The sequence below is a fragment of the Berghia stephanieae genome, chromosome 14, assembly GCF_034508935.2.
Source record: "Berghia stephanieae isolate SIO BIC M18660-M18661 chromosome 14, UCSD_Bste_1.3, whole genome shotgun sequence".
Lineage (NCBI taxonomy): Eukaryota > Metazoa > Mollusca > Gastropoda > Nudibranchia > Aeolidiidae > Berghia > Berghia stephanieae.
The window spans coordinates 20012166-20037165 of NC_088373.1; the positions used below are offsets into that span (position 1 = coordinate 20012166).

Below are 25000 nucleotides of genomic sequence, written 5' to 3' on the forward strand. Positions count from 1 at the left end.
AAGTCATAATTTGAATCATATTAAAGTATGCTAAAACATACAAATTAAAAAAGTTCTCTTTATTCCACCCCTCTCCCAAAATATTAACGCGTAATGATATCAAATTTACAATGATAATACCGTCAGATTATCAAACGTTAAATTTCACTGTAATTATATTATTTTTTTTAAAAAGAAGGAACGCCCAAAGACTAGATGGTGGGATAAGATAATGGACGATATGAAAGAACTGGGCCTGGAGGAAGATGATGCTCTGAACCGAGATGCATGGAGATGTGGCATTCATTATGGCAACCCTGCAAAATACGGGATAAGCTGGAAGAAGAAGAAGAAGAAGAAGAAGAAGAAGAAGAAGAAGAAGAAGAAGAAGAAGAAGAAGAAGAAGAAGAAGAAGAGGAGGAGAAGAAGAAGAAGAAGAAGAAGAAGAAGAAGAAGAAGAAGAAGAAGAAGAAGAAGAAGAAGAAGAAGAAGAAGAAGAAGAAGAAGAAAAAGATTTTTGAAAAAAGAAGTATCGTTTAAATATTTTTGAAAAGTATTTTACTCACAGGTGACCGAATCGAACCCAGGACCTTCCGATCCGAAAACGAGAGTTATACGACAAGACCACATAGCCGCACATACAGCTGATATCTTGTCGACGCTATGACGTACCCTAGTAACTAGTCTCGGACTAAGCATGAAGTCCTGGGCGGGGTTCTGACCTCCCATAATGGGCAGGGAGATATTTACTGTGTCTTCTATCCCCCTATATCCTGGGTGGGGTTCTGACCTCCCATTGTGGGCAGGGAGATAGTTACTGTGTCTTCTATCTCCCTATATCCTGGGTGGGGTTCTGACCTCCCATAGTGAGCAGGGAGATAGTTACTCTGTCTTCTATCCCCCTATATCCTGGGTGGGGTTCTGACCTCCCATAGTGAGCAGGGAGATAGTTACTGTGTCTTCTATCCCCCTATATCCTGGGTGGGGTTCTGACCTCCCATAGTGGGCAGGGAGGTACTTGCTGCGTCTTCTATCCCCTTATATCCTGGGTGGGGTTCTGACCTCCCATAGTGGGCAGGGAGGTACTTGCTGTGTCTTCTATCCCCCTATATCCTGGGTGGGGTTCCTGACCTCCCATAGTGGGCAGGGAGGTACTTGCTGTGTCTTTTATCCCCCTATATCTGTTTTTCAACTTGCTTTCTGTCTTTGTCTTGGAATGAGATTACTTGGGTTTTGTCCTGGTCCCGGTTGGATGCCCTGGCTGAGAGGGAAACAGTCAAATGTATAGTTTTGGGAGATGATATTTTTTCCTTGTAAATAATCTCTCTGTTATGTATTATAATATATATTTGTTGTTTTGAATGTATAATGTAAACATTTGAGTGTGTTCTTCTTAGGAGGGACCTGTGCTTGCATCTGGATGAGACTTTTGGGTGATCTCAAACTAAGTACATTGATGGTATGCTCTTGGAATCTACATCTGTTTCCTGTTTGAACCAATTCCCCTTTGTCTTACCTTGTCTTGGGTGCTTTAATTGTACTTCTAGAACTTTTTACTATCCTATATTCTCCCTTTTTACTGGCGCTTAATGTGTTGCAAGCGACGTAAAACCATTAAAAACAAACAAATATAAGGTTGGACACACAAAGAATCATTTCTTTATTTCTGTTATTACCCACTTATTGAAAGAAAAAAAAATAGGGCAGCGTAACTAAGTGGTACGTTCTTTGCTTCCTACCCAAAAGGTACCGAGTTCGACTACTACCCACCTCGTTGTGTGGCCCTAGCTCACTTTTTGGCGCTGCACTGCGGCTGACGCCTGGGTTATCCCAGCCTTCCCTTGGAATAGACCCTGAAGACAATTATTTCCCCTTTGGGATTAATAAAGGGAATTTTATTATATTTTTATCTACTAGTAAAAAGCCCGCAATTTCGCGGGGAAAGAACTATGTTCATTCGATATTGTACCGACCATTATTTAATGACGGCAGATTGGTAAACAACGTTGTCTGTGTAACTTGGTACATCCTCTGTTGATTTTTCTGTGTGTCCCAACATGAAGTCTAAGCCACTATAGCCTCTGACCCGTGACACAGCAACATATAGTTGTCCGTGTGTGAAAACAGGTTGTGGTAAGAAAATCAACTGTATTTATTTTCAATTCCATTGTATTTATCTTCCAACAACAGTCTACACGTTTTTATATTTCACTTTCTAAACTGCATTACACAGTTCCTCCCCGCCTCTCCTCTTTTCACTTAATGAATTGCGCACCTTTTAGAAATTTCTAGCATTCTATTTTAATTCGTACTTCCTTGCAAAGGAGCATACTCATTTCCTGCCAACCAATGTTTTGTTTATTCATCTTAACTACGCCACTACCACATTATCTCATTCATCTGTGGTGTTTCATTCATCCTGTTTTGTTGATAAAAGGGAAACCCGAAACGTTCATTTGATCTGTTTTTGTAATTAAATTGAAGTTTTTAAAATGCTTCTATATGATGACAAAGTGAATAAATAAACGCCTGACAAAAGATCAACGGTGAAAATACAAATTGAAGGAATACTGGGGATGTAGGAGCTTTCGGAATGTTTCCCCTTTACTTAACTTATGGAAAAACAAACACCCTAGCACCTTTATAAGACTTATGACTAACCCTAATAGAAAATAAATCCTTCGATCTCAAGCTAACCATAATAGAAAAAAAGACCCTCGGACTGCTTTGCACTACCTTTCAATACTTGACAAATCAAAATGACGGCTGAAAATCAAAACAATGGTCAAAATCCATCTGTCAACTTTTGGTTGTTCTTCCTGTCGTAAAAACGCCAAACTGACAACTTTTTACAGTGCCGAAATTGGTTGTTTTTGAGAGTGTTAGTGTCGTCGGTACGTATTTTATAATATCTGTTTGATTCAACGAACGTTCAAACTGATTTTAAATTATAAAAGGAAATCAAGTTATCTGTTTATCTATCTGTAAAAAATACATTTCTATTTTTCAAATCTTGCAGTAGAGTTTTGCGCCGTATAAATTTTTTTATTGACTCAAATAAGCACAATGTTCTCCACAATGCTATCTTTTTTTAAAGAAAGGATTTATACTGATAGAGCTAAAAACAACAAGAAATCAATATACAATGAAATACAATGGAAAAACGAAGAACATTTTCGTGAATAGAGGGGCTGGGAAATAAACATGTTTATGGAACTGTTTTAACGATTTTTCATACATCGATGTATAATTCTTTTGCATCGATTAATATTGATATATCGATATTTCAAGTCGGTATATATGAAAATATCAGACGTCCGCCCAGCAACGAGCAGCTTGGTTCTAAACAAAGAAAATCGGTACCCTTGTATTCTTCGTGCTGGCTTGAACGTTTTCACATGTCATGTCATCAGAATATATACAAGTCAAAACATGATCAGATTTATAATGGTTTTCTCCTCTGCATACATTTTTATGCTCGTCGGAGAAGTATTTCATAAGAACGTCCGCCATTTTTCCGATAGTTTAATAATAATAATAATAATAATAATAATAATAATAATAATAATAATAATAATAATAATAATAATAATACACACTTATACAGCGGTCATTCTCGTGTAAAACACAAGCTCTGGGCACTCTACAATATAAATTATTAGATTTTTAAAAAAATTAAAAATTCAGAGCCAAATCAAGGATTCATAGTGTCAATAAAAGCAAATACAGTAAAGATGTGTCTTGAGATTCTTTTTAAAGGCAGGTAAAGACTTACACTCCCTCAGACCACGTGGTAGTTCATTCCAAATCTTGGGGCCGAAACATGCAAATGATCTATCACCAAATTTTGTTCTTGATCTTCTTTTCTTTAGTTTAGAACCAGTTACTAAGTTACTATGCGTCATTACGAGGGAAGGCTATAGATAGTAGATTACTCCCCTTTATTTTTATGACTTGAGTGACGTAACAAGTTATGGTGACCCAACTCAAAACAAGTTCAGTTCGGTGCAAGGTGAAGGTTAACGCTCATTTCTGCACTATTTTTGATTGGTTTATTGACTAAGGGTAAGGTAGATGGGTGTTGTAATATACGATTCTTTAACTCTTGCTTTTATGAATTGGATTAAATAGCCCGATGTCTCGTCGCCTAGCAACCAGCGTCTTGGTTCCAAACAAAGAAAATCGGTACCTATTATTCTTCATCCTGGCTAGAACTTTTTCACATGTCATGTGATCAGAATGTAAAAAAAAAGCCAAAACATGATCAAATTTATAATGTTTTTTCTCCTCTGAATACATTTTTATGCTCGTCGGAGAAGTATTTCATAAGGGCGTCCGCAATTCTTCCAATAGTTTAGAACCAGTTACTAACTTACTATGCTTCATTACGAGGGAAGTGACGTCACGACTGTAGAAGCCTATTTCGGACGTTTCCCAACCGCTGCACGAGTTTGCGAGTGCGCGTTGGGAAAAAAGTCCGAATTCCAAAATGCATAAGTGTAAGAAATCTTTTATTCTGTCCCTCATTGAATTGTGATTTCGCCATCTTTGAATAAAAGATATGATCAATGATACTTAAATGGTGCGGCTATGTGGTCTAGTGGTATGACACTCGCTTTCGGATCGGAAGGTCCTGGGTTCGAGCCTCGCGCTCGGCGCATAGTTGAGTCCTTGGAAAAGGCTCTTTATTCACATTCTTTCACCGTACTCAGGTGTAAAACGAGTACCTGGCCGTAAAAACAGCGTTGTCTTTGTCCGAAAAATTGTAATATCGCCTAAAAGGTGTTATGTCCCGTCCTACATGTTAACTGTTGCTGTTGACCAGGGACGCCTTCTAAAGCGCTTTGAGCACATTTAGTGGATATTGCGCTATATAAAAGCCCAAAGCTCAATCTCCTTCTTTTTTTTAAAATCTGATTTTTATTGAAATTTAACGATTTATAATCTGACGTGACAAATTATTATTGTAAACATGATATCACTCCGCGGTACTATTTTGGGGGAGGGGCGGAATAATACCCGTTTAAGATTATGAGTTGCATTCGACTTGCACTTATTTGCAGGTCTGATAACTCAATTGTGACCATTCGTCTCAAAACGGTATTAAGTCGGGATGGTTAAGATGTTGAAAATTGAATTTATAGATAGCCAGAAATATCAGACTTGAGTTGAGTTTGTATGTTTTATTGAGGAGAATGGATACCATATTTTAGGGTGCTAATGCCAACAATTTATATTTTTGATCAGTTTTAACATTTTATTCGGTTTTTACGCATCTGGTTCGTTCCGACATAATACAGATTTGAGACGATGGGTCACAATTCCTTATGGGTTCATTCTTGTAATGGAAATCTCAACAAAAAAAAAATGACGCAAATTAAATAATTGTCAATTGCAACAATGTTAAACTAGGCCCTTAAGTGGATTCGGATGTCAGACTTGTATATATGTATACGTCTGTTGCATTGTTTTCATATCTATAGAAATGTATTTGTTTGTATTTCAATGAAGGATAAATGAAAAATAAAATTTTACACAGTATTAAAAAACGTCAATGATTTTTTAAACTTTATTTGTTATTTGAATTCAATGGCTAAAAAGACTGGAACAACCCAAGCGTTTGCCGCAATGCAGCGCCGCAGATTGAGCTAGGGCGAGGTGACTTGCTCTACGGCCACACAGCGCAGCGGCGGGTGATCAAACTCGTTATCTTTCAGGTACGATGCAAAGACCATACCGCTGAGCTACTCTGCCCCATCATCAGTTGCTAGAATACTCTTCAACAGTCGTAACGTCACTTCCTTCCTATCGACGCATGGTAACTTAGTAACACTGGCTCTAAACTATCGGAACAATGGCGGACGCCCGTATGAAATATTTCTCCGACGAGCATAAAAGCTTATCCAGAGGAGAAAAAAAAACCCACATAAATTTGATCATGTTTTGACTTTTACACATTCTGATCACAAGGCATATGAAAAGTTCTAGCCAGCATGAAGAATAAAAAGTAATGATTTTCTTTGTTTAGAACCAAGGTGGCCGCCGTTGCCAGGCGGCGTGACATCAGACTATTGAATCCTATTCTCAAGCGTCCATGAAAGTCCTATGGTAGCCATTTGTCTGAGGTCTGTAGAAGGGTTTCCATAGGCAGAATGATTTGTTTTTCGTGTTCTTTTATTTCTACGTATAAATAACAAATTTCAATGAATTCAGTGAATTTCAATGTAAGCTTCAGTTCAATTACGAAAATAGATAAGATGGACGTTTCGAGTTTCCCCTTTATCAATTGAGCTTTATATAGCGCAATATCCACTAAATGTGCTCAAAGCGCTTTACACGGGGTCCCTGGTCAACAGCGATATTTAACATGTATGACTGGACAGGCCGCTTGTTAGGCGATATTACAATTTTTTTCGAATAGAGACAACGCTGTTAACGGCCAGGTACTCATTTTACACCTGAGTACGATGAGAGAATGTGAGTAAAGAGCCTTTTCCAAGGACTCAACTATGCGCCGAGAGCAAGGCTCGAACCCAGGACCTTCCGATCCGAAAGCGAGTGTCATACCACTAGACCACATAGCCCCACGACAATACAGGATGAATGAAAAACTACAGATGCATGAGATATTGTGGTAGTGGCGATTCATCTTAACAACGCCACTACCACATTATGTCATTCATCTGTATAGTGTTTCATTCATCCTGTTTTGTTGATAAAGGGGGAACCCGGAACGTCCATTTTATCTGTTTTCGTATAATATTAAATTGAAGCTTACATTCAATTTCACATTGTTATTTATTTTTTCAAGCTTCGAGCAGCAACATTTACATTTATTTCTAGGTGAAAAATATTTTTTCAATCTTAGCGTATCAAAGGATGAAGCAGACTGAATTAACAGGTAGATAACCACGCCTCTCGGACAATCGTCATAATGTAAACAATGGTAGTGATTGGTACACACAGCAAACTACACAGGTTTTACTATCGATGGTATGTGTCTAAATAAAATACCCACTGTTTAACCGCTTGGTCAATAGAACTAACACAGAAAACTATGTAGAAATGTAACCGTTTAAAAAATCTGATCGAGAAAATCGTGTGATAACTAGTCACCTATTTGACGGTATAAAAACAATAACAATGATCAGAGAGAGGGTGATTTCATTCAGAGAGGGCGATTTCATTCACGTTGCTGTTTATAAACAACCAAATATGTTTGTCCGAGCACGTGTGAGGGTGTGTCACAAATTTTAAGTTTTGATTGGTCAAAATTCTACTGGTGAATTAGACGTCCAACTTGGCATTTAGGCCAACCCAGTTATCGTTTACATCTGTTTGGACAAATCTACGATCGGGACGAAAGGAAGGAGAGAAGAAGAAGAAGAAGATGAGTAATAATCATAATTATTATAATTTAGATAATAATAATAATAATAATAATAATAATAATAATAATAATAATAATAATAATAAGAAGAAGAAGAAGAAGAAGAAGAAGAAGAAGAAGAAAGAAGAAGAAGAAGAAGAAGAAGAAGAAGAGAAGAAAAAGAGAGAGAGAGAGAGAGAGAGAGAGAGAGAGAGAGAGAGATGGGTGAGGTGGGAGGTAGAGCAAAAGATAAAATGTACCATGGAATTGGGAGGAGGGGAGGGGGAAGAGAGATATAAGTCCTCACAATATATACATATTCATTGAGAGTGAATAGTGCTCACTGCCGACAAGACCTTTGCAGATGCTCATATTATGGTAACATGACATGAGAGTGAGGCCGTCAGAAATTTTAATGTCGATTTTTATGAAAATTCCTTCTGGTGCCATATTCTTTCCTAGCACTGTTGTCAGTTGGGGGATCCCGCTAGCTCAGTCGATAGAGCAGAGCACTCGCTTCACACGCAAAGGGACCAAGCTCGAGCCCAGGTGCAGTTGAGGTTTTTACTGACCCCCCTGTCCACCCAGCAGTGAATGGGTATCCGAGTTTGATGTTTAATATGGCAGAAAATACTTTGCGATAGACTAGCGTCCTATCCAAAGGATAGCAAGCAATTGGTATTATCCGTTTCACGTCATAAGAAACCGGGCTGGATAAACTCCAGCCCCATAGGCCCATTTCTCTGAAGGACTAAATGAAAAATTATTACTATTGTCCGTTCAGTTTCCTTGTCTATGCCCAATAGCAACAAAAACACTGACGGCTGAAATTCCCGCTGATCCTAAAAGATCACCGTAAACAAATTTGTTGTTTTTGCAATCTTCAAAGACATCACTTTCAAATCCTGGCCATATTACTTTCATAATTATAACGAATATCTTAAAAACTATTCCGTATATAATATAGCCATTATTAGCCTTAAATATTTTAAGTGAACTTAGTCGAACGCTTTCTCGAAATCTACAAAGAAATATATACATGGAAATGGATTAGGTACATTCAGAAGACTAACAATGTGGCTATGTGGTCTAGTGGTATGACACTCGCTTTCGGATCGAAAGGTCATGGATTCTAGCCTCGCTCCGCGCATAGTTGAGTCCTTGGAGAAGGCTCTTTCCTCACATTCTTTCATCGTACTCAGGTGTAAATGAGTACCTGATCGTTAACAGCGTTGTCTCTGTGCGAAAAAAAATTGTAATGTCGCCTAACAGGCGTCTTGTTAAATGTTGTTGTTGGTCAGGGACCCCTTGTAAAGCCCTTTGATCACGTTTAGTGGTTTATTGCGCTCAATAAAAGCTCAGAGGAATCACAAGGGAAAGTATTGACCTGGAACCCACAGGGCAAACAAAAGAAGGGGCCGACCAAAGAACGCCTGGAGAGGAGATGTGGCAGTGGACGACCAGCGTCGGTTCAGACATGGAGAGGTCTGGATAGCGATGGCACAGGACAGAAAAAATAGTGGAGGACTCCCGTAGGGGCCGCAACTTCTAATGGCCCTCACACTATTATATTATGACGATCTGTAGGGACAAAAAGCCAAAATAAGTAAGTATGTAATACGCCGTTGCATTCCATTCATAATATGCATATCAAGGATGTTACGCAGTTAAAAATAATATGTGACTCAACGTCTCAAAACGGTATCATATCAGGATGAACCAGATGCTAAAAACCCAAAAATAATTCTAAATTCGTGATTGATATGAAATAATAGTACTGGTACCCTGAAATATAATATTCATTCTCCTCAAAAAAGCATACAAACTCAACCTAAGTCTGATATTTCTGGCTATTCCATTTTTAGCATCTTAATGATCCCGACAAAATACCGTTTGGAGGCGAGGGGTCACATATGTTCTGTTGTTCTTCTAAATTATGGTCTATATCCTGCTTGATTCCGTTGATGTTCTTAGTCAACCCTTGTCTATATTCTATTTAATAGGACGAGAGACGCATGCGCAGAACTAACATAACTTTTCGGCCGGTGACGTCACAGACTATGGATGACGTCCAATCAAGGGACGCTACTCTTTCGCTAATCTCATTCCCTATTTATTGATTTTTTTTTCTATTGCTCAGATCCGACGTGTACACATATATACACGTCTGACATCCGAACCCACTTATAGGCCTATTAATATTTTATAATATTTTGCGTCATTTTTTTTATATTTCCATGACAACCATGAGTCCATAAGATATTGGGTTATCAGACCTGCAAATAAATGCACATCAGATCTAGGACGTGCAACTATGTGGTCTAGTGGTATGACACTCGCTTTCGGATCGGAAGGTCCTGGGTTCGAGCCTCTCTCGGCACATAGTTGAGTCCTTGGAGAAGGCTCTTTACTCACATTCTCTCACCGTACTCAGGTGGAAAATGAGTGCCTGGCCGTAAAACAGCGTTGACTCTGTCCGAAAAAAATGTAATTTCGCCTAACAGGCGTCATGTCATGTTCTACATGTTAAATGTTGCTGTTGGCCAGGGACCCATTGTAAAGCGCTTTAAGCACGTTTCGTGGATAGATATTGTGTTATATATAAGGACATGATGTCCATTTTCATTTTCAAGTCCGCAGTCACATTGTCCAGAGGCACCTGCTCTGGACATCCTCCACATATGTTCCTTTAACTGGTTGTGTCCAGTTCTCAGTCTGAAGATGATGACCTGTTCCTTTCTGTCGAGCACCTTGACAGGGTCATTTATGTTGTATTCTGGGTGCTTCTCTCTCCATCTCTGAGACTGGATTAATTTGGCCATTTTGTTAATTTCTCCTGTTGATTTATCTGATATCTCTTCCTAGTGCTTTGATGTCAAGAGTCTTGTGATTTAGGTCAACATACATCCTATGATGTTCTCCAGCATTGTAACCAGTTCACATTGTCTCATATATCATAACATAACATAACATGTGGTATAGGGCAAAATAGGATAAGATCCTTTGAATGCCCTTAATATTAATTAGTAATGCCATAAATCTATTGATTAAATATTACAATAACGATACACGTGGTAAAGATAGTATTTCAACTTAAATGTACTCATGTGGTGTACAAACATATATCTTTAACCGTGACATGCAAAGCGCACACACAACCTTTATCTTTTGTCTTCCATTCATCTCAGCGGCTCCTCGGCCTCTATGAATTCTTCCCTCGATCATGTTTTGTTTGTTTCGGGTTTCCCTCCTTATGTCGATAAAACCCCGATGAATGTAACACTAAAGATTGATGAGAAATGTGACCCACTGTCTCAAATCGGTATTATGTCGGAACGAACCAGATGCGTAAAAACCGAATTAAATCTTAAAACTGGTCAAAAATATAAATTGTTGGCATTAGCGCCCTAAAATATGGAATCCATTCTCCTCAACAAAACATACAAACTCAACTCAAGTCTGATATTTCTGGCTATCAATAAATTCAATTTTCAACCTCTTAACCACCCCGACTTAATACCGTTTTGAGGCGAAGGGTCACAAATGAGAGATAACTTCGTTGTTGGAGTGAATAAACTCAAAAAACAACGCCTCTCGTTTTCTCGTTTATGTGCGTATGTATTGTGTTATAATATATTATTTTATCATCGTATTTATCATGCGGTTGTTGACATGTCAGGTCTATAATATACGTGTATGACACGTGATGTGTTGATGGAAAGCGCCAATGAGAAATTCTTAATTGAAACTAGCCTCTATATGAATCCATTATTATTATTATTATTATTATTATTATTATTATTATTATTATTATTATTATTATTATTATTATTATTATTATTATTATTATTATTATTATTATTAATATTATTATTATTATTATTATTATTATTATTATTATTATTATTATTATCATTATTATTATTATTATTATTATTATTATTATTATTATTATTATCATTATTATTATTATTATTATTTTTATTATAATTATTATTATTATTATTATTATTATTATTATTATTATTATTATTATTATTATTATTATTATTATTATTATTATTATCATTATTAAGATTATTATTATGATTATTATTATTATTATTATTATTAGAAGATTATTACAACGACTTCATGATAAGGGACTTCGCTGTAATCTCCAAAAATGTTCTTTCGCAGAATCACAGTGTGAGTACTTGGGTCATCTACTATCAAAAGACGGCATTGCAAAAGGCACAAAGGTTGATGCAATCACTAAAATGCCACCACCCACTAATGTATCGAGTCTAAAATCGTTCTTAGGACAAGTACAATTTTATTCGAAATTTTTACCAAATCTTGCAACTGTCTTAGAGCCCCTCTATCAGTTAACCAAGAAAGAAGTTAAATGGAAATGGACAGCTAAAGAACAAACAGCTTTTCAACATGCAAAGAGACTTCTTTGTGACGAGACAATTCTTGTGCATTTTGATCCATCTCTCGACGTGGGTATATCTTGTGACGCATCAAATGTTGGAATCGGAGTCGTGTTATTCCATCGTTTCCCAGACCGATTGCCAATGCTTCTAAAATTTTGAACAATACTCAGCGAAGATACAGTCAGATTCAGAAGGAAGCGTTATCAATCATTTTTGCGCTGAGTAAATTTCATCAATTTCTTTACGGTCGCAATTTCATACTCGTCACCGATCACAAGCCTTTATTGTCGCTCTTTGGTCCAAGAAAACCAGTACCTGCTTTAGCTGCCAACCGCCTGGCCAGATGGGCTTTGACACTAAGTCAGTACGACTATAGAATTGAATATCGTAAGACAGCTCACCATGGCAACGCTGATGCACTGAGCAGACTTCCTGCAAGTGCCGACCCAGTCTTCGACAGAGAGGAAGATGGAGAAGATGTCAACACTGTGTTTACAATCTCTACAGTTGGAAAACAGCTAAGAGCTACTGACCCCGGAGTCATCGCTAGAGAATCCGCTAAAGATGACACCATATCCGTTGTCATGAGAAATACGACTCGTAAATGGTCTAAATCAGATTCCAAAACGGACAATCTTAAACCATTCTTCAAGATGAAGGACACGCTGTCAACGTCTCATGGATGTTTATTCGACGGATCAAGAATCGTTATTCCTAAGAGTTTGCAACGAGACGTCCTCAATATCCTTCACAACGGTCATTTCGGCATGCAACGCATGAAACAATTAGCGCGAACGATCGTATATTGGCCAAGTATTGATTCTGACATCGTCAATACATGTCGTGGATGTGTTACGTGTGCAGAACACCAAAACAACCCACCAAAGGAGCCAAACCATCCATGGATAACGCCAGACTCACCGTGGAGTCGAATGCACATCGATCACGCAGTGAATTTTATGGGTAATAACTGGTTAGTTATGGTCGACGCCTACTCAAATTACCCATGCATTCACGCAACCAGTTCGACGTCAACGAAAGCAACAACTAGCCTTCTGGAAGAGGACTTCGCTCACTTCGGCTATCCTCACGCTATCGTGTCGGACAACGCAGCATGCTTCACTTCTGACGAATTTCAGACATGGTGTAGGGAGAGGGGAATCAAACATCTCACTGGAGCTCCCTATCATCCCGCTACAAACGGTGCAGCAGAACGACTTGTGGGAAGTTTTAAAAAGGCTTTGAGAAAATCGTCTTTTCCTCCAAGACAAGCCTTGCAACAATTTCTTATGCAATATCGTCGCACACCTTTAGCTTCTGGTTCGTCACCTAGTGAATTGCTTCATGGACGTCAAATTCGTACATTGATCGACACACTCCGCCCATTGTCCACCTCAAATTCCAAACCACGTGTAACAAAAACGCGTTATAAAGTTGGGACACACATTTATTCCTTACGTTTTGGTAATCGAAATGACAGAGAGGCGAAATGGATTCCCGCAACTGTCACCAAAGTGTTGGGACCACGTCATGTCATGGTAACTCTCCAGAGAGACGGAACAACGTGGAAGCGTCATATTGAACAAATAAGACCACGTTACAACCTTCCTCGCCAAAACGTATCTGCTTCAGCAAATGATACCATAGAGGACGATTTCATTACTAATCCTATCGGTGATTATTGTGAGCGTTCATCATCGAATGCAGCTACCCTCGGAGCAGAATCGAATCGTGAATCGGATCGTGTCCAACTGAGAAGATCGTGTCGTACCAGAAAATTCCCCAATCGATTTTAGCCTTCGAACCTTCGAAACCTACTTCTCAGGCAAAACAGGGAGGTGTTATGGACTTATACATAGAGTTACTTCAGGAAAGAGTTGCTCCCCTTAGTTATTAGCTAATTGATTTTAGTTACAGCTTAATTAGTTATTATTCATTAAGTCCATTGTTAAAATATTATTTGTGCTTAACAAATATCAGAGTGGCATGCCCTAGAGAAGGATGCACTCTTTGTTCCTTACTTTTCATAGTTGAGTTACTTATACTATTTTTTCTTCTTAAAATGTTGTTCCGATATATTTGTATATACTCTAACTTATACACAGTAATAAACTGTTCTCTCACATATCACTTAACGCTTCTGAGTTGAGTGATTCCACAATATAAATCTGGAGGCCCGTCAAAAACACAACAATTATATTATTATTATTATTATTATTATTATTATTATTATTATTATTATTATTATTATTATTATTATTTATTATTATTATTATTATTATCATTATTATTATCATTATTATTATTATTATTATTATTATTAATATTATTATTATTATCATTATTATTATTATTATTATTATTATTATTATTATTATTATTATTATTATTATTAACATAACATGTGGTATAGGGCAAAATAGGATAAGATCCTTTGAATGCCCTTAATATTAATTAGTATTGCCATAAATCTATTGATTAAATATTACAATAACGATACACGTTATTATTATTATTATTATTATTATTATTATTATTATTATTATTATTATTATTATTATTATTATTATTATTATTATTATTATTATTATTATTAATATTACTATTATCTGTTGACCAAAACAGTTTCATCAAAGACTGTTTTCAACGGAGTAAATGAAGAAGAAACTACAAGTCTCGTTACCAGGATCTCGTCTTGTCTATCCAAAACAAGAATAAAGACCTAAGCATTCAGCACAATAAGATTTTCTATTTTGTTTTATTTACCATACTGCCGTTTTGGCAGCATAGAGGAAAATGTTGCGAGGACAGTGAAAACAAAAATTCAAAACAAAACCACGATATCCAAACAATCACGGAGAGACAGGAATCAATCGAGCAACAAGCACATTTTGATCCCCGCTTAATGAAGATCCGTTAGCCAATCAAAATCGTCAACAGAAGAAGCAGCGTTAGTTGACAGTTTATTTATTGTCAACATTTGATACTGGTGAGTCCTGTCTGTTTTTTGGTGATAAGAGATTCCAGTAACATCTTCTGGATCACAGTGCTTGAGTAAGATTGAATTTAAAATAAACAATGGAGTTTATGTTTAGGTCAACCCTCTTTGTGATTTCGTTGTTTTTGGTAAGGCCCTTGTCGGCCCAAGTTCATAGTTTATCAACATTTTATAAAGGCGATCTTTGCGATGTTGACCAACGGATTCACGAAGGGTGCTCGAGAGAGGAGTCCAAAAATGAATTGTTGCGTTGTTTGGATGAATGCGGGAGACACAGTTCTTGTATCGGTGCCAGCTTCATACCACGTGAAAGGAAATGTTTTATTCACGAAGATTGTCCTGCTGTTTCCGCCGCGTGTTCTACGCCATTTCCAAACCACCACTTCTACTCTAAGCCATGTGTTCATGGAGTTTGGAATGACACTACACTTTCATGTGACTGTGATTTTTATACGTTTGGTGAAATTTGTGAGAAAGTACGTCAGAAATGCAGTGATTTACCGCCAGCTGATTACCCTGGTGGACATCATAGGATGTATGTGGACCCAAATCAAGATGGCAATGTGTACATAATACACTGTTATACTATGGATACTGGCTACTCTGCAATCGGTGCTCTAGTGAACAAAGGTGGGATAAACTTTAATCGCGTTTGGAGGGAATATGAGGATGGATTTGGAGAAAATGGTCAGTACTGGATGGGTCTCAAAGCGTGGCATGCTTTAAGTACAATCTCACTTTGTGACATAATGATGTTCGTCCTCCATTTCCCCTGGTTTAGAGTATCGAGTTCATCATGAGTTTGTAGTTGGTGACAAGGCGAGTAAATATGCATTCTCATTTCGTTTGTCTGATACCAATTTTAGATCTAGCCCCAGTAGCTACAGAGTGGGTGACTGTATGGACCCTGTTCAAAACTTGCCGTTCTCAACCTGGGACAAGGACAACGATGGTAACTCAACGATCAACTGTGCGTCTCATGTTGGCTATGGTTGGTGGCACCCTAAAGACTGCAACAATCCTTGTAACTTTCTGAGCTGGGCAATTGATGATTGGGCCAACGCACCAAGTCACCGTAGACTTTCAGTGGGCATCCCTCACTTCGAGAATTTTGCCTCCACTGTGAAGGAGATGCAGATGTTTCTCGAGTGTCGATAAATCTCTTTTTCTACGGATGTTGTTGTTTATGTATTTGATGGGACACCAGATAAATGTTGTGGAATCACTCAATTCAGAAGCGTTAAGTGTTTAAATGTGAGAGAAAAAAATGTATTACATAGTATACGTTAGAGTATATACAAATATAACGCAACAACATTGTAAGAAGAAGGAGAGTACAATATAAATCAAATAATATGGAATGTAAGGAACAAAGAGAGCATCTTTCTCTAGGGCATACCACTCTGATATTTGTAACCACAAATTATATTTTAAACAATGGACTTAATGAATAATAATTAATTAGCTGTAACTAGAGGCAATTAGTAAATAACAAAGGAGAGCAACTCTTTCCTATCAAAACTCGATGTATAAGTCCATAACAGTTATCAGCGAGGAAAATATGATAACTACTTGGACCTGACAATGGTGTACCACAAGAATCACTGCTCTCATTCACACTTCAATATTTACATCATCAACAATTTGACAAACACCAGCTCCAAGAAGTTAGTATATAAAGATGAATTCCCCACTGCAATTCTCGGGAAAAAAGGATGAACTCGATTGTGTCCTTGGCCAAGATTCCATTAATATCCAGGACTATTTTGAAAAATAGTATCCGAAAATCTATAACACATATCCAGTGAGTGCACTCTTCCACCTTGAAAATAACATATCCATTGTTGCACTCTTCCACCTTGAAAACAACAAACCCTAAGAATGCACTCTTCCAACTTGAAAACAATGAATCCTAAGAGTGCACTCTTCCGACTTGAAAACAACAAATCTTGCTAGTGCACACTTCAGCTTGAAAACAACTAATGCTTCGAGTGACACTTCCACCTTGAAAACAACAAACCATGTGTTGCACTCTTCCACATTGAAAACAACAAATCCAGTGAGTGCACTCTTCAATCTTGGAAACGACAAATCCAAAGAGTGCACTCTTACTTCCACATTGAAAACAACAAATCCAGTGAGTGCACTCTTCCACCTTGAAAACAACAAATCCAGTGAGTGCACTCTTCCACCTTGAAAACAACAAAGGCTACGAGTTCACTTAATAATGATAATTTTAATAATAATAATGATAATAATAATAATAATAATAATATAATAATAATAATAATAATAATAATAATAATAATAATAATAATAATAATAATAATAATAATAATAATAATAATGATAATAATAATAATAATAATAATAATAATAATAATAATAATAATAATAATAATAATAATAATAATAATAATAATAATAATAATAATAATAATAATAATAATAATAATAATAATAATGCTTTCTTTAAAATACATAGCATTTTGGAGAACATTGTGCTTATTTGAGTCAATAAAAAAAATCATACGGCGCACAACTCTACTGAAAGATTTGAAATTAGAAATGTATTTTTTACCGATAGAGATAAACAGATAACGTGATTTCCTTTTATAATTTAAAGTCAGTTTGAAAGTTCGTTGAGTCAAACCGATATCATGAAATATGTACCGACGACACTAACACTCTCAAAAACAACCAATTTCGACACTGTAAACATTTGTCAGTTTGGCGTTTTTACGTCAATCGTCGCATTCTAAATAATGTATTCACTTAATTACTTTAAGGATTTGAGATCTACACTAAGTTTTCAACAGCTTTCATCTATTTATGACATCAAGTATTATTATTGCCCCTTTGATTCTTTGAATTTGATGGTTTCGGTTGGATAATACCCAAGTTTATCCTCTTAAATAATAAATTAAAAAATAATAATAATCTAAAAAATCGAAATTTAAAACAAGAAAATATAAGTTGCATTGAAGGTAAAATAAGATTTTAGAAAGACCTTATTAAATGTTATGAATAGTCAGGTGGCTCTGCATCGCAGTGGATAAGCTGTCAGACTCTAACATTGAAAGTACTGGGTTTAATCCCATCGTGGACAATTTTTTTAAAAGTTTACTTTATTGAGAAAGACATCATTTTCGTTGTTAAAGTTACTGGACATATATTTAAAACCTTCAATGAATCTATTATTATTATTATTAATATTATTATTATTATTATTATTATTATTATTATTATTATTATTATTATTATTATATTATTATTATTATTATTATTATTACTATTATTATTATTATTATTATTATTATTATTATTATTATTATTATTATTATTATTATTATTATTATTATTATTAATATTATTATTATTTATTATAATATATTTTATAAAAACAACATCGGTACCATTCAATTTGTTGTCGACGTGCATTTATATGTAAACGTCGATTGTTATCATTTTATATTTTATCATTATCATCAGTATATTCGTTTACCGCGTCTTTGTCATTTTAATGGGGGTTTTTCTTGTCTTTTCTTTTCTTCTTCTTTTTTTTTGGTTTGTTTTTGTTGTTTTCAAAAGCTTCCTGTCCCATCATTGTTTATGTCTATTTACCTTATCTACGCCATTCACACTACACATCTCTCATTCGTTCTTAGTTTCTTATTCGTCGTGATTTGACGATAGAGGGGAAATCAGAAACGTCCACAGTATGTCTTCATCTATTAAATTGAGGCTTACAATTCAACACTTATCGTTATTTTTTCCTTTGAGCTTCAAGCAGCGACATTTTCATTAATCAACCAGCAGCGCCAACGGAGGTGCATAAAAATGGTGCGCTTTTGTACACCTCCTGTGGAGGTGCATAAAAACGGTACCAAACGCCACCAAACATGATCACCAGAGTACTGTACTGTAAGGAAGGTTCTCGATCCCAGGATCGTCTTTCAACTCTGCTCACGTCTGCTACTTCAGGTTTATTTTTGCAGTTGATTTTCTTACCACAACCTGTTTTCACACACGGAAAACAATATGTTGCTGTGTCACGGGTCAGAGGCTATAGCTGCTTATACTTCATGTTGGGCCACACAGAGAAATCAACAGGGGGATGTACCAAGTTACACAGACAACGTTGCTTACCAATCTGCCCTCATTAAATAATGGTGGGTATAATATCAAATGAAAAAAGTTCCTTCCCCGCGAAATTTGCGGACTTTTTACTAGTACTTGTAAAAACAACTATAACTATATGTATATTATACTCTTGTTAACATTTGTTTATGATCCACGCTATTATTTCTACTATATTCAATATGTATATTATATGATATCTGTAATCTACCACTAATCCCCTGCCACACATCATAATCATACTTATATTTTCTAAATTCTAAAAATATAAGGGGCAAAGCCCTGTTAATTTATTATAATGTAAGATAGCTCAACTGTCAGTTGATGTTTGATACAAATGTATTAATTATAACCATTATCATGTAATTACCGTTTCTCCTTGCCTTTGGTCGGCAAATAAAAGCTATTATAATGTGTCGTTCAAGGACGTACCTGTGGCGAAAGATAAACTAGAAATGGCGCTAAGACCTTTTTGTTTAACTCTCTCCTTACCAGTTATTTTTAGAATTTCCCCCGAAAATTCACTCCAAACCAACACAAGAATAGACTTTTCTTACTCAAACAAAAACGTAATAAGTGAGCTCTGTAGCACATTTTTAGTATCTAGAATGTAATCAAAGCAATTCTTTAAATTTTGTGATGTACAAGAGAAATCAGAATGAGAAAATTTCTGTTGCATCGTAACGAATGTGACGATTTTCCTATGGGTGGTAAGGAGAGGGTTAAACTCTTAATTGAAAATCCCTCTTGTCAGTATTAAAAAAATAAATTAATTAATTAATTAATTAATATAAATAATAAATAATCCGATCCACTCAATTAGACCCATTCTTCCTAAAATTAAATAAATACAGGAATAATAATCAAATTGTCAACGATATATCACCCCTAGTCTCTATTCTACCTTTCACTCATTCTCTCTATCTTTTCCTGTAACATCTAAATAAACTTTTGTTTAAAATTGTTATTATTGCATTGGTTGTTACTATTTTCTTGACTCACTTGTTATTACTACAATTAGTTATAAGGGACCCTAAGGCTATTATTCTTAATCAGCCCTAGATAAAACCCGAGCCGTTTGTGGTGTAGGTGGAGTGCCGCAGCTAGTAGCGATAGCCATCGCGTGCATACTAGGTTCGAACCCAGACCATTAAGCTCATCGATTGTGCTCGAACTCACAACAAAAGCACAAAACCCCGCCTCAATACTAATATAGCATCGATGACATCTTATTTTTGGCTCCAAGCGTCTGGAATTCTTTACCACATAAAACACGACAATATGAAATTTTACCAGTCTTCAAACGGCATCTAAAAACAAATCTTATTCATTCTGCTTATCGTGATTCTATATGAATTTCGAACAAGATATGTGTGTGACTGTTGTAGTGATTTTGTAGTCGAATGAATTAATTTGTGTGATGCTTAATAAAAACAACTATTGTAAAGCACCTCTGAGCACTACGTGTGGAAACTGGCGCTATATCAAATAAAGATTATGATTTGATATTTTCAGGATAAATAAAATACCCTCTAAAATAATCAACAAGAGAAATTCCAAATTTCTGGTAAATCTAACGCTAACTTCACTTTTCGACAATCATTGATCCACCCAACCCAACGAGCACTTATTTGCAGGTCGTATAACCCAACCAAATTGTTACGGTCTCATTCTTGTTGTTGCTGTTATGGGAAGAATACTCTCAAATCACAGGACTGGATTGATCCGGTGGACTTTCTACGGCAGGGGCAGCTTTCCTGTCGACCTCGAACTCGTCGTGGTCCTCATGCTTCATGGAGGATTTCGCCATAGAGGATTTGGCTACGGACCTCTTGCTTCCTTGGCTGAGACTCTCGTCGCTGGATTTGTCCTTCATGGACGAGTCTTCTTCTCTGAAGGCTGGGGGGAAAAAAGGAAAAAAAAAGAGAAAAAAACGAAAAACGAAAGATCTAAATCAAAACAAACAGAATAAAAGATAATAGGGAATGATATTAGCGGAAGAGTGGCGTCCTTTGATTCGACGTCACCCATAGTCTGTGACGTCACCGGCGGAAAAGTTATTAGAGAGAGAACGTCACGTTGGTTGTGCGCATGCGTCTCTCGACCTCGCGGAAGCACAACCAGCATGACGTTCTCTCTCTAATAACTTTTCCGCCGGTGACGTCACAAACTATGGGTGACGTCCAATCAAGGGACGCTACTCTTCCCAACCTGGGAGCTCGCAAGATTAAACATGGGAGCTCGCAAGATCCCAGGTTCGGGAGTTTGTTCGCCAAGGTGAGCGTCGGTCACCCACCAGTGTTTGAGAGACGCGTTTTCTTGCCAACATTTTAAATTAAAAAAAAAATTCCCTTTACTCAACCCATAGGGGAAATTTTTCTCTAGGGTTTATTCCAAGGGAAGTCTGGAATAACCCAGCCCAGGCGTCAGCCGCAGTTCAACGGCGCAAAATGAGATAGCGAAATATCGATGCGAGTATGATATTCAACTGGATTAAACTTACCCCATACACAGCAGTGTACAACTTACCCGATACACAACAGAAAACAACTTACCCCATACAAACAACAGTGTACAACTTACCCCATACAGAGCAGAATACAACTTACCCCATACACAAACAGAATACAATTTACCCCATACATAACAGATTACAACTTATCTCATACACAACAGAATACAACTTCCCCCATAAACAACAGAATACAACTTACCTCAAACACAACAGATAACAACTTACCCCATTCACAACAGAATACAACTTACCCCATACACAACAGAATACAAATTACCCCATACACAACAGAATACAACTTACCCCATACACAACGGAACACAACTTACCCAATATACAACAGAATACAACATACCCCATAAACAACAGAATACAACTTAACCCATACACAAACAGAACAAAACTTACCCCAAACACAACAGAATACAACTTACCCCATACACAACAGAATACAACTTCCCCGACAGTCAACAGAATACAACTTACCCCATACAAAACAGAATACAACATACCCCATACACAACAGAATACAACTTACCCCATGCACAACAGAATACACCTTACCCCATACACAACAGTGTACAACTTACCCCATACACAACAGAATACAACTTAGCCAATACACAACAGAATACAACTTACCCCATACACAACAGAATACAACTTACCCCATGTACAACAGAATACAACATACCCAATAAACAATAGAATACAACTTACCCAATATACAACAGAATACAACATACCCCATAAACAACAGAATACAACTTAACCCATACACAACAGTGTACAACATACCCAATACACAACAGAATACAACATACCCCATAAACAACAGAATACAACTTACCCTATACACAACAGAATACAACTTAGCCAATACACAACAGAATACAACTTACCCCATACACAACAGAATACAACTTACCCCATGCACAACAGAATACAACTTACCCCATGCACAACAGAATACAACTTACCCCATACACAACAGAATACAACTTACCCAGTGTACAACTTACCCCATACATACACAGAATACAACTTACCCAATACACAACAGAGTAAAACTTACCCCATACACAATAGAATACAACTTACCCCATAGACAACAGAATACAACTTACCCCATACACCACAGTGTACAACTTACCCCATACACAAACAGAATACAACTTACCCCATACACAACAGAGTACAACATACCCCATACATACACATAATACAACTTACCCCATACACAGCAGTGTACAACTTACCTCATACACAACAGAATACAACTTACCTCATACACAACAGTGTACAACTTACCCCATACACAACAGTGTACAAATTACCCCATACACAACAGAACGCAACCTACCCCATTAAACAAACAGAATACAACTTACCCCATACACAACAGAACGCAACTTACCCCACACACAAACAGAACACAATTTACCCCATACACAACAGAATACACCTTACCCCATAAACAAAAGAATACAACTTACCCGATACACAACAAAATACAACTTACCCAATACACAACAGAATACAACTTACCCCATACACAACAGAATACAACTTACCCAATATACAACAGAATACAACATACCCCATAAACAACAGAATACAACTTAACCCATACACAACAGTGTACAACATACCCCATGCACAACAGAATACAACTTACCCCATACACAACAGAATAAAACTTACCCCATACACAACAGTGTACAACTTAACCCATACACAAACAGAATACAACTTGCCCCATACACATTAGAATACAACTTACCCCATACACAACAGAATGCAACTTACCTAATACACAACAGAATACAACTTACGTCATACACAACAGAATACAACTTACCCCATACAGAACATAATACAACTTACCCCATACACAACAGAGTACAACTTACCCCATACATACATAGAATACAACTTACCCCATACACAACAGAGTACATCTTACCCCATACATACATAGAATATACCTTACCCCATACACAACAGAGTACATCTTACCCCATACACCACAGAATATACCTTACCCCATACACAATAGAATACAACTTACCCCATACACAGCAAAATACACCTTACCCCATATACAACAGAATACAACTTACCCCATACACAGCAGTGTACAACTTACCCTATACACAACAGAATACAATTTACCCCATACACAACAGTGTACACCTTACCGCATACACAACAGTGTACAACTTACCCTATATACAACAGAACGCAATTTACCACATACATAAACAGAATACAACTTACCCCATACACAACAGAACGCAACTTACCCCGTACACAAACAGAATACAACTGACCCCATACACAACAGAACGCAACTTACCCCATACACAAACAGAATACAACTTACCCCATACACAGCAGAACGCAACTTACCACATACACAAACAGAATACAACTTACCCCATACACAACAGAATACAACTTACCCCATACACAACAGAACGCAACTTACCCCATAAACAAACAGAATACAACTTACCCCATACACAACAAAGAAGTAAGACGCAAGCCAGAAGAGATCCAAATATAAGGCCGGCCATGATCGCTCCGAAAGTCTTTGTCTGGGCTGATTGCAAAGAGAATTCCATTATAGTTCGATGTCACATTATTTCCTGATTAATATATCATTATATTATTATTATTAATATTATTATTAATTATTTATATTATTATATTATTATATTATTATTATTATTATTATTATATTATTATTATTATTTATTATTATTTATTATATATTGATTATTATTATTATTATTATTATTATTATTAATTATTATTATTATTATTATTATTATTATTATTATTATTATTATTATTATTATTATTATTATTATTATTATTATATTATTTTATTATTATTATATTTTATTATATATTATTATTTTATTATTATTATTATTTTATTATTATATTATTATTATTTATTATTATTATTTTATTATTATTATTATTATTATTATTTATTATTATTATTATTATTATTATTATTATTATTATATTATTATTATTATTTATTATTATTTATTATTATTATTATATATTTATTATTATTATTATTATTATTATTATTATTATTAATTATTATTATTATTATTATTATTATTATTATTATTATTATTATATTATTATTATTATTATTATTTTATTATTATTATTATTATTATTATTATTATATATTATTTTTATTATATATTATTATTATTATTATATATTATCATTATTTTTATTATTATTATTATTATTATTATTATTATTATTATTATTATTATTATTATTATTATTATCATTATTATTATTATGGCTGTTTTCGAGTAGTCAAAAAAAAAAAAAGAATATATATATATATATATATATATATACATATATATATATTATATATATATATATATATATATATATATAATATATATTTAACATTTTGGCCATATATTTCTAGACATTTCAAACATCAATCATCTGAAATGACCGTCATCTTGTCAAATATTTTTAAACCTAGGATTTCCCGGAAGTCCCAGGTTTGAGATGATTTTACACAAGTT

At 35.7% G+C, this 25000-nt stretch overlaps 3 protein-coding genes across 3 annotated transcripts in view; 2 read left to right on the forward strand and 1 right to left on the reverse strand.

The window, feature by feature from the left end:
• Window positions 1-14776: 14776 nt before the first annotated feature.
• Window positions 14777-15574, forward strand: LOC144959753 (uncharacterized). The gene has a single exon (XM_078892471.1). It carries the CDS (start codon window positions 14845-14847, stop codon window positions 15562-15564), a length of 720 nt encoding a protein of 239 aa, XP_078748597.1. The 5' UTR covers window positions 14777-14844; the 3' UTR covers window positions 15565-15574.
• On the forward strand, window positions 15546-16998 carry LOC144959754 (uncharacterized). The gene has a single exon (XM_078892472.1). It carries the CDS (start codon window positions 15665-15667, stop codon window positions 15920-15922), a length of 258 nt encoding a protein of 85 aa, XP_078748598.1. The 5' UTR covers window positions 15546-15664; the 3' UTR covers window positions 15923-16998.
• Window positions 16999-20129: 3131 nt separating this feature from the next.
• Window positions 20130-25000, reverse strand: part of LOC144959529 (L-selectin-like) — a 22378-nt gene continuing 17507 nt past the window's right edge. Inside the window, exons 7-8 of the mRNA XM_078892145.1 lie at window positions 23938-24024; window positions 20130-20803 (exon numbers count right to left, since the gene is read on the reverse strand). Coding sequence (XP_078748271.1) covers window positions 20607-20803; window positions 23938-24024 — 284 coding nt within the window. The 3' untranslated portion in view covers window positions 20130-20606. The remainder of the gene's footprint in view (window positions 20804-23937; window positions 24025-25000) is intronic.

Coding starts and splice junctions, on each gene's coding strand:
- LOC144959753 (XM_078892471.1), top strand. CDS start 14,845: ATGGAGTTTATGTTTAGGTCAACCCTCTTTGTGATTTCGTTGTTTTTG.
- LOC144959754 (XM_078892472.1), top strand. CDS start 15,665: ATGGACCCTGTTCAAAACTTGCCGTTCTCAACCTGGGACAAGGACAAC.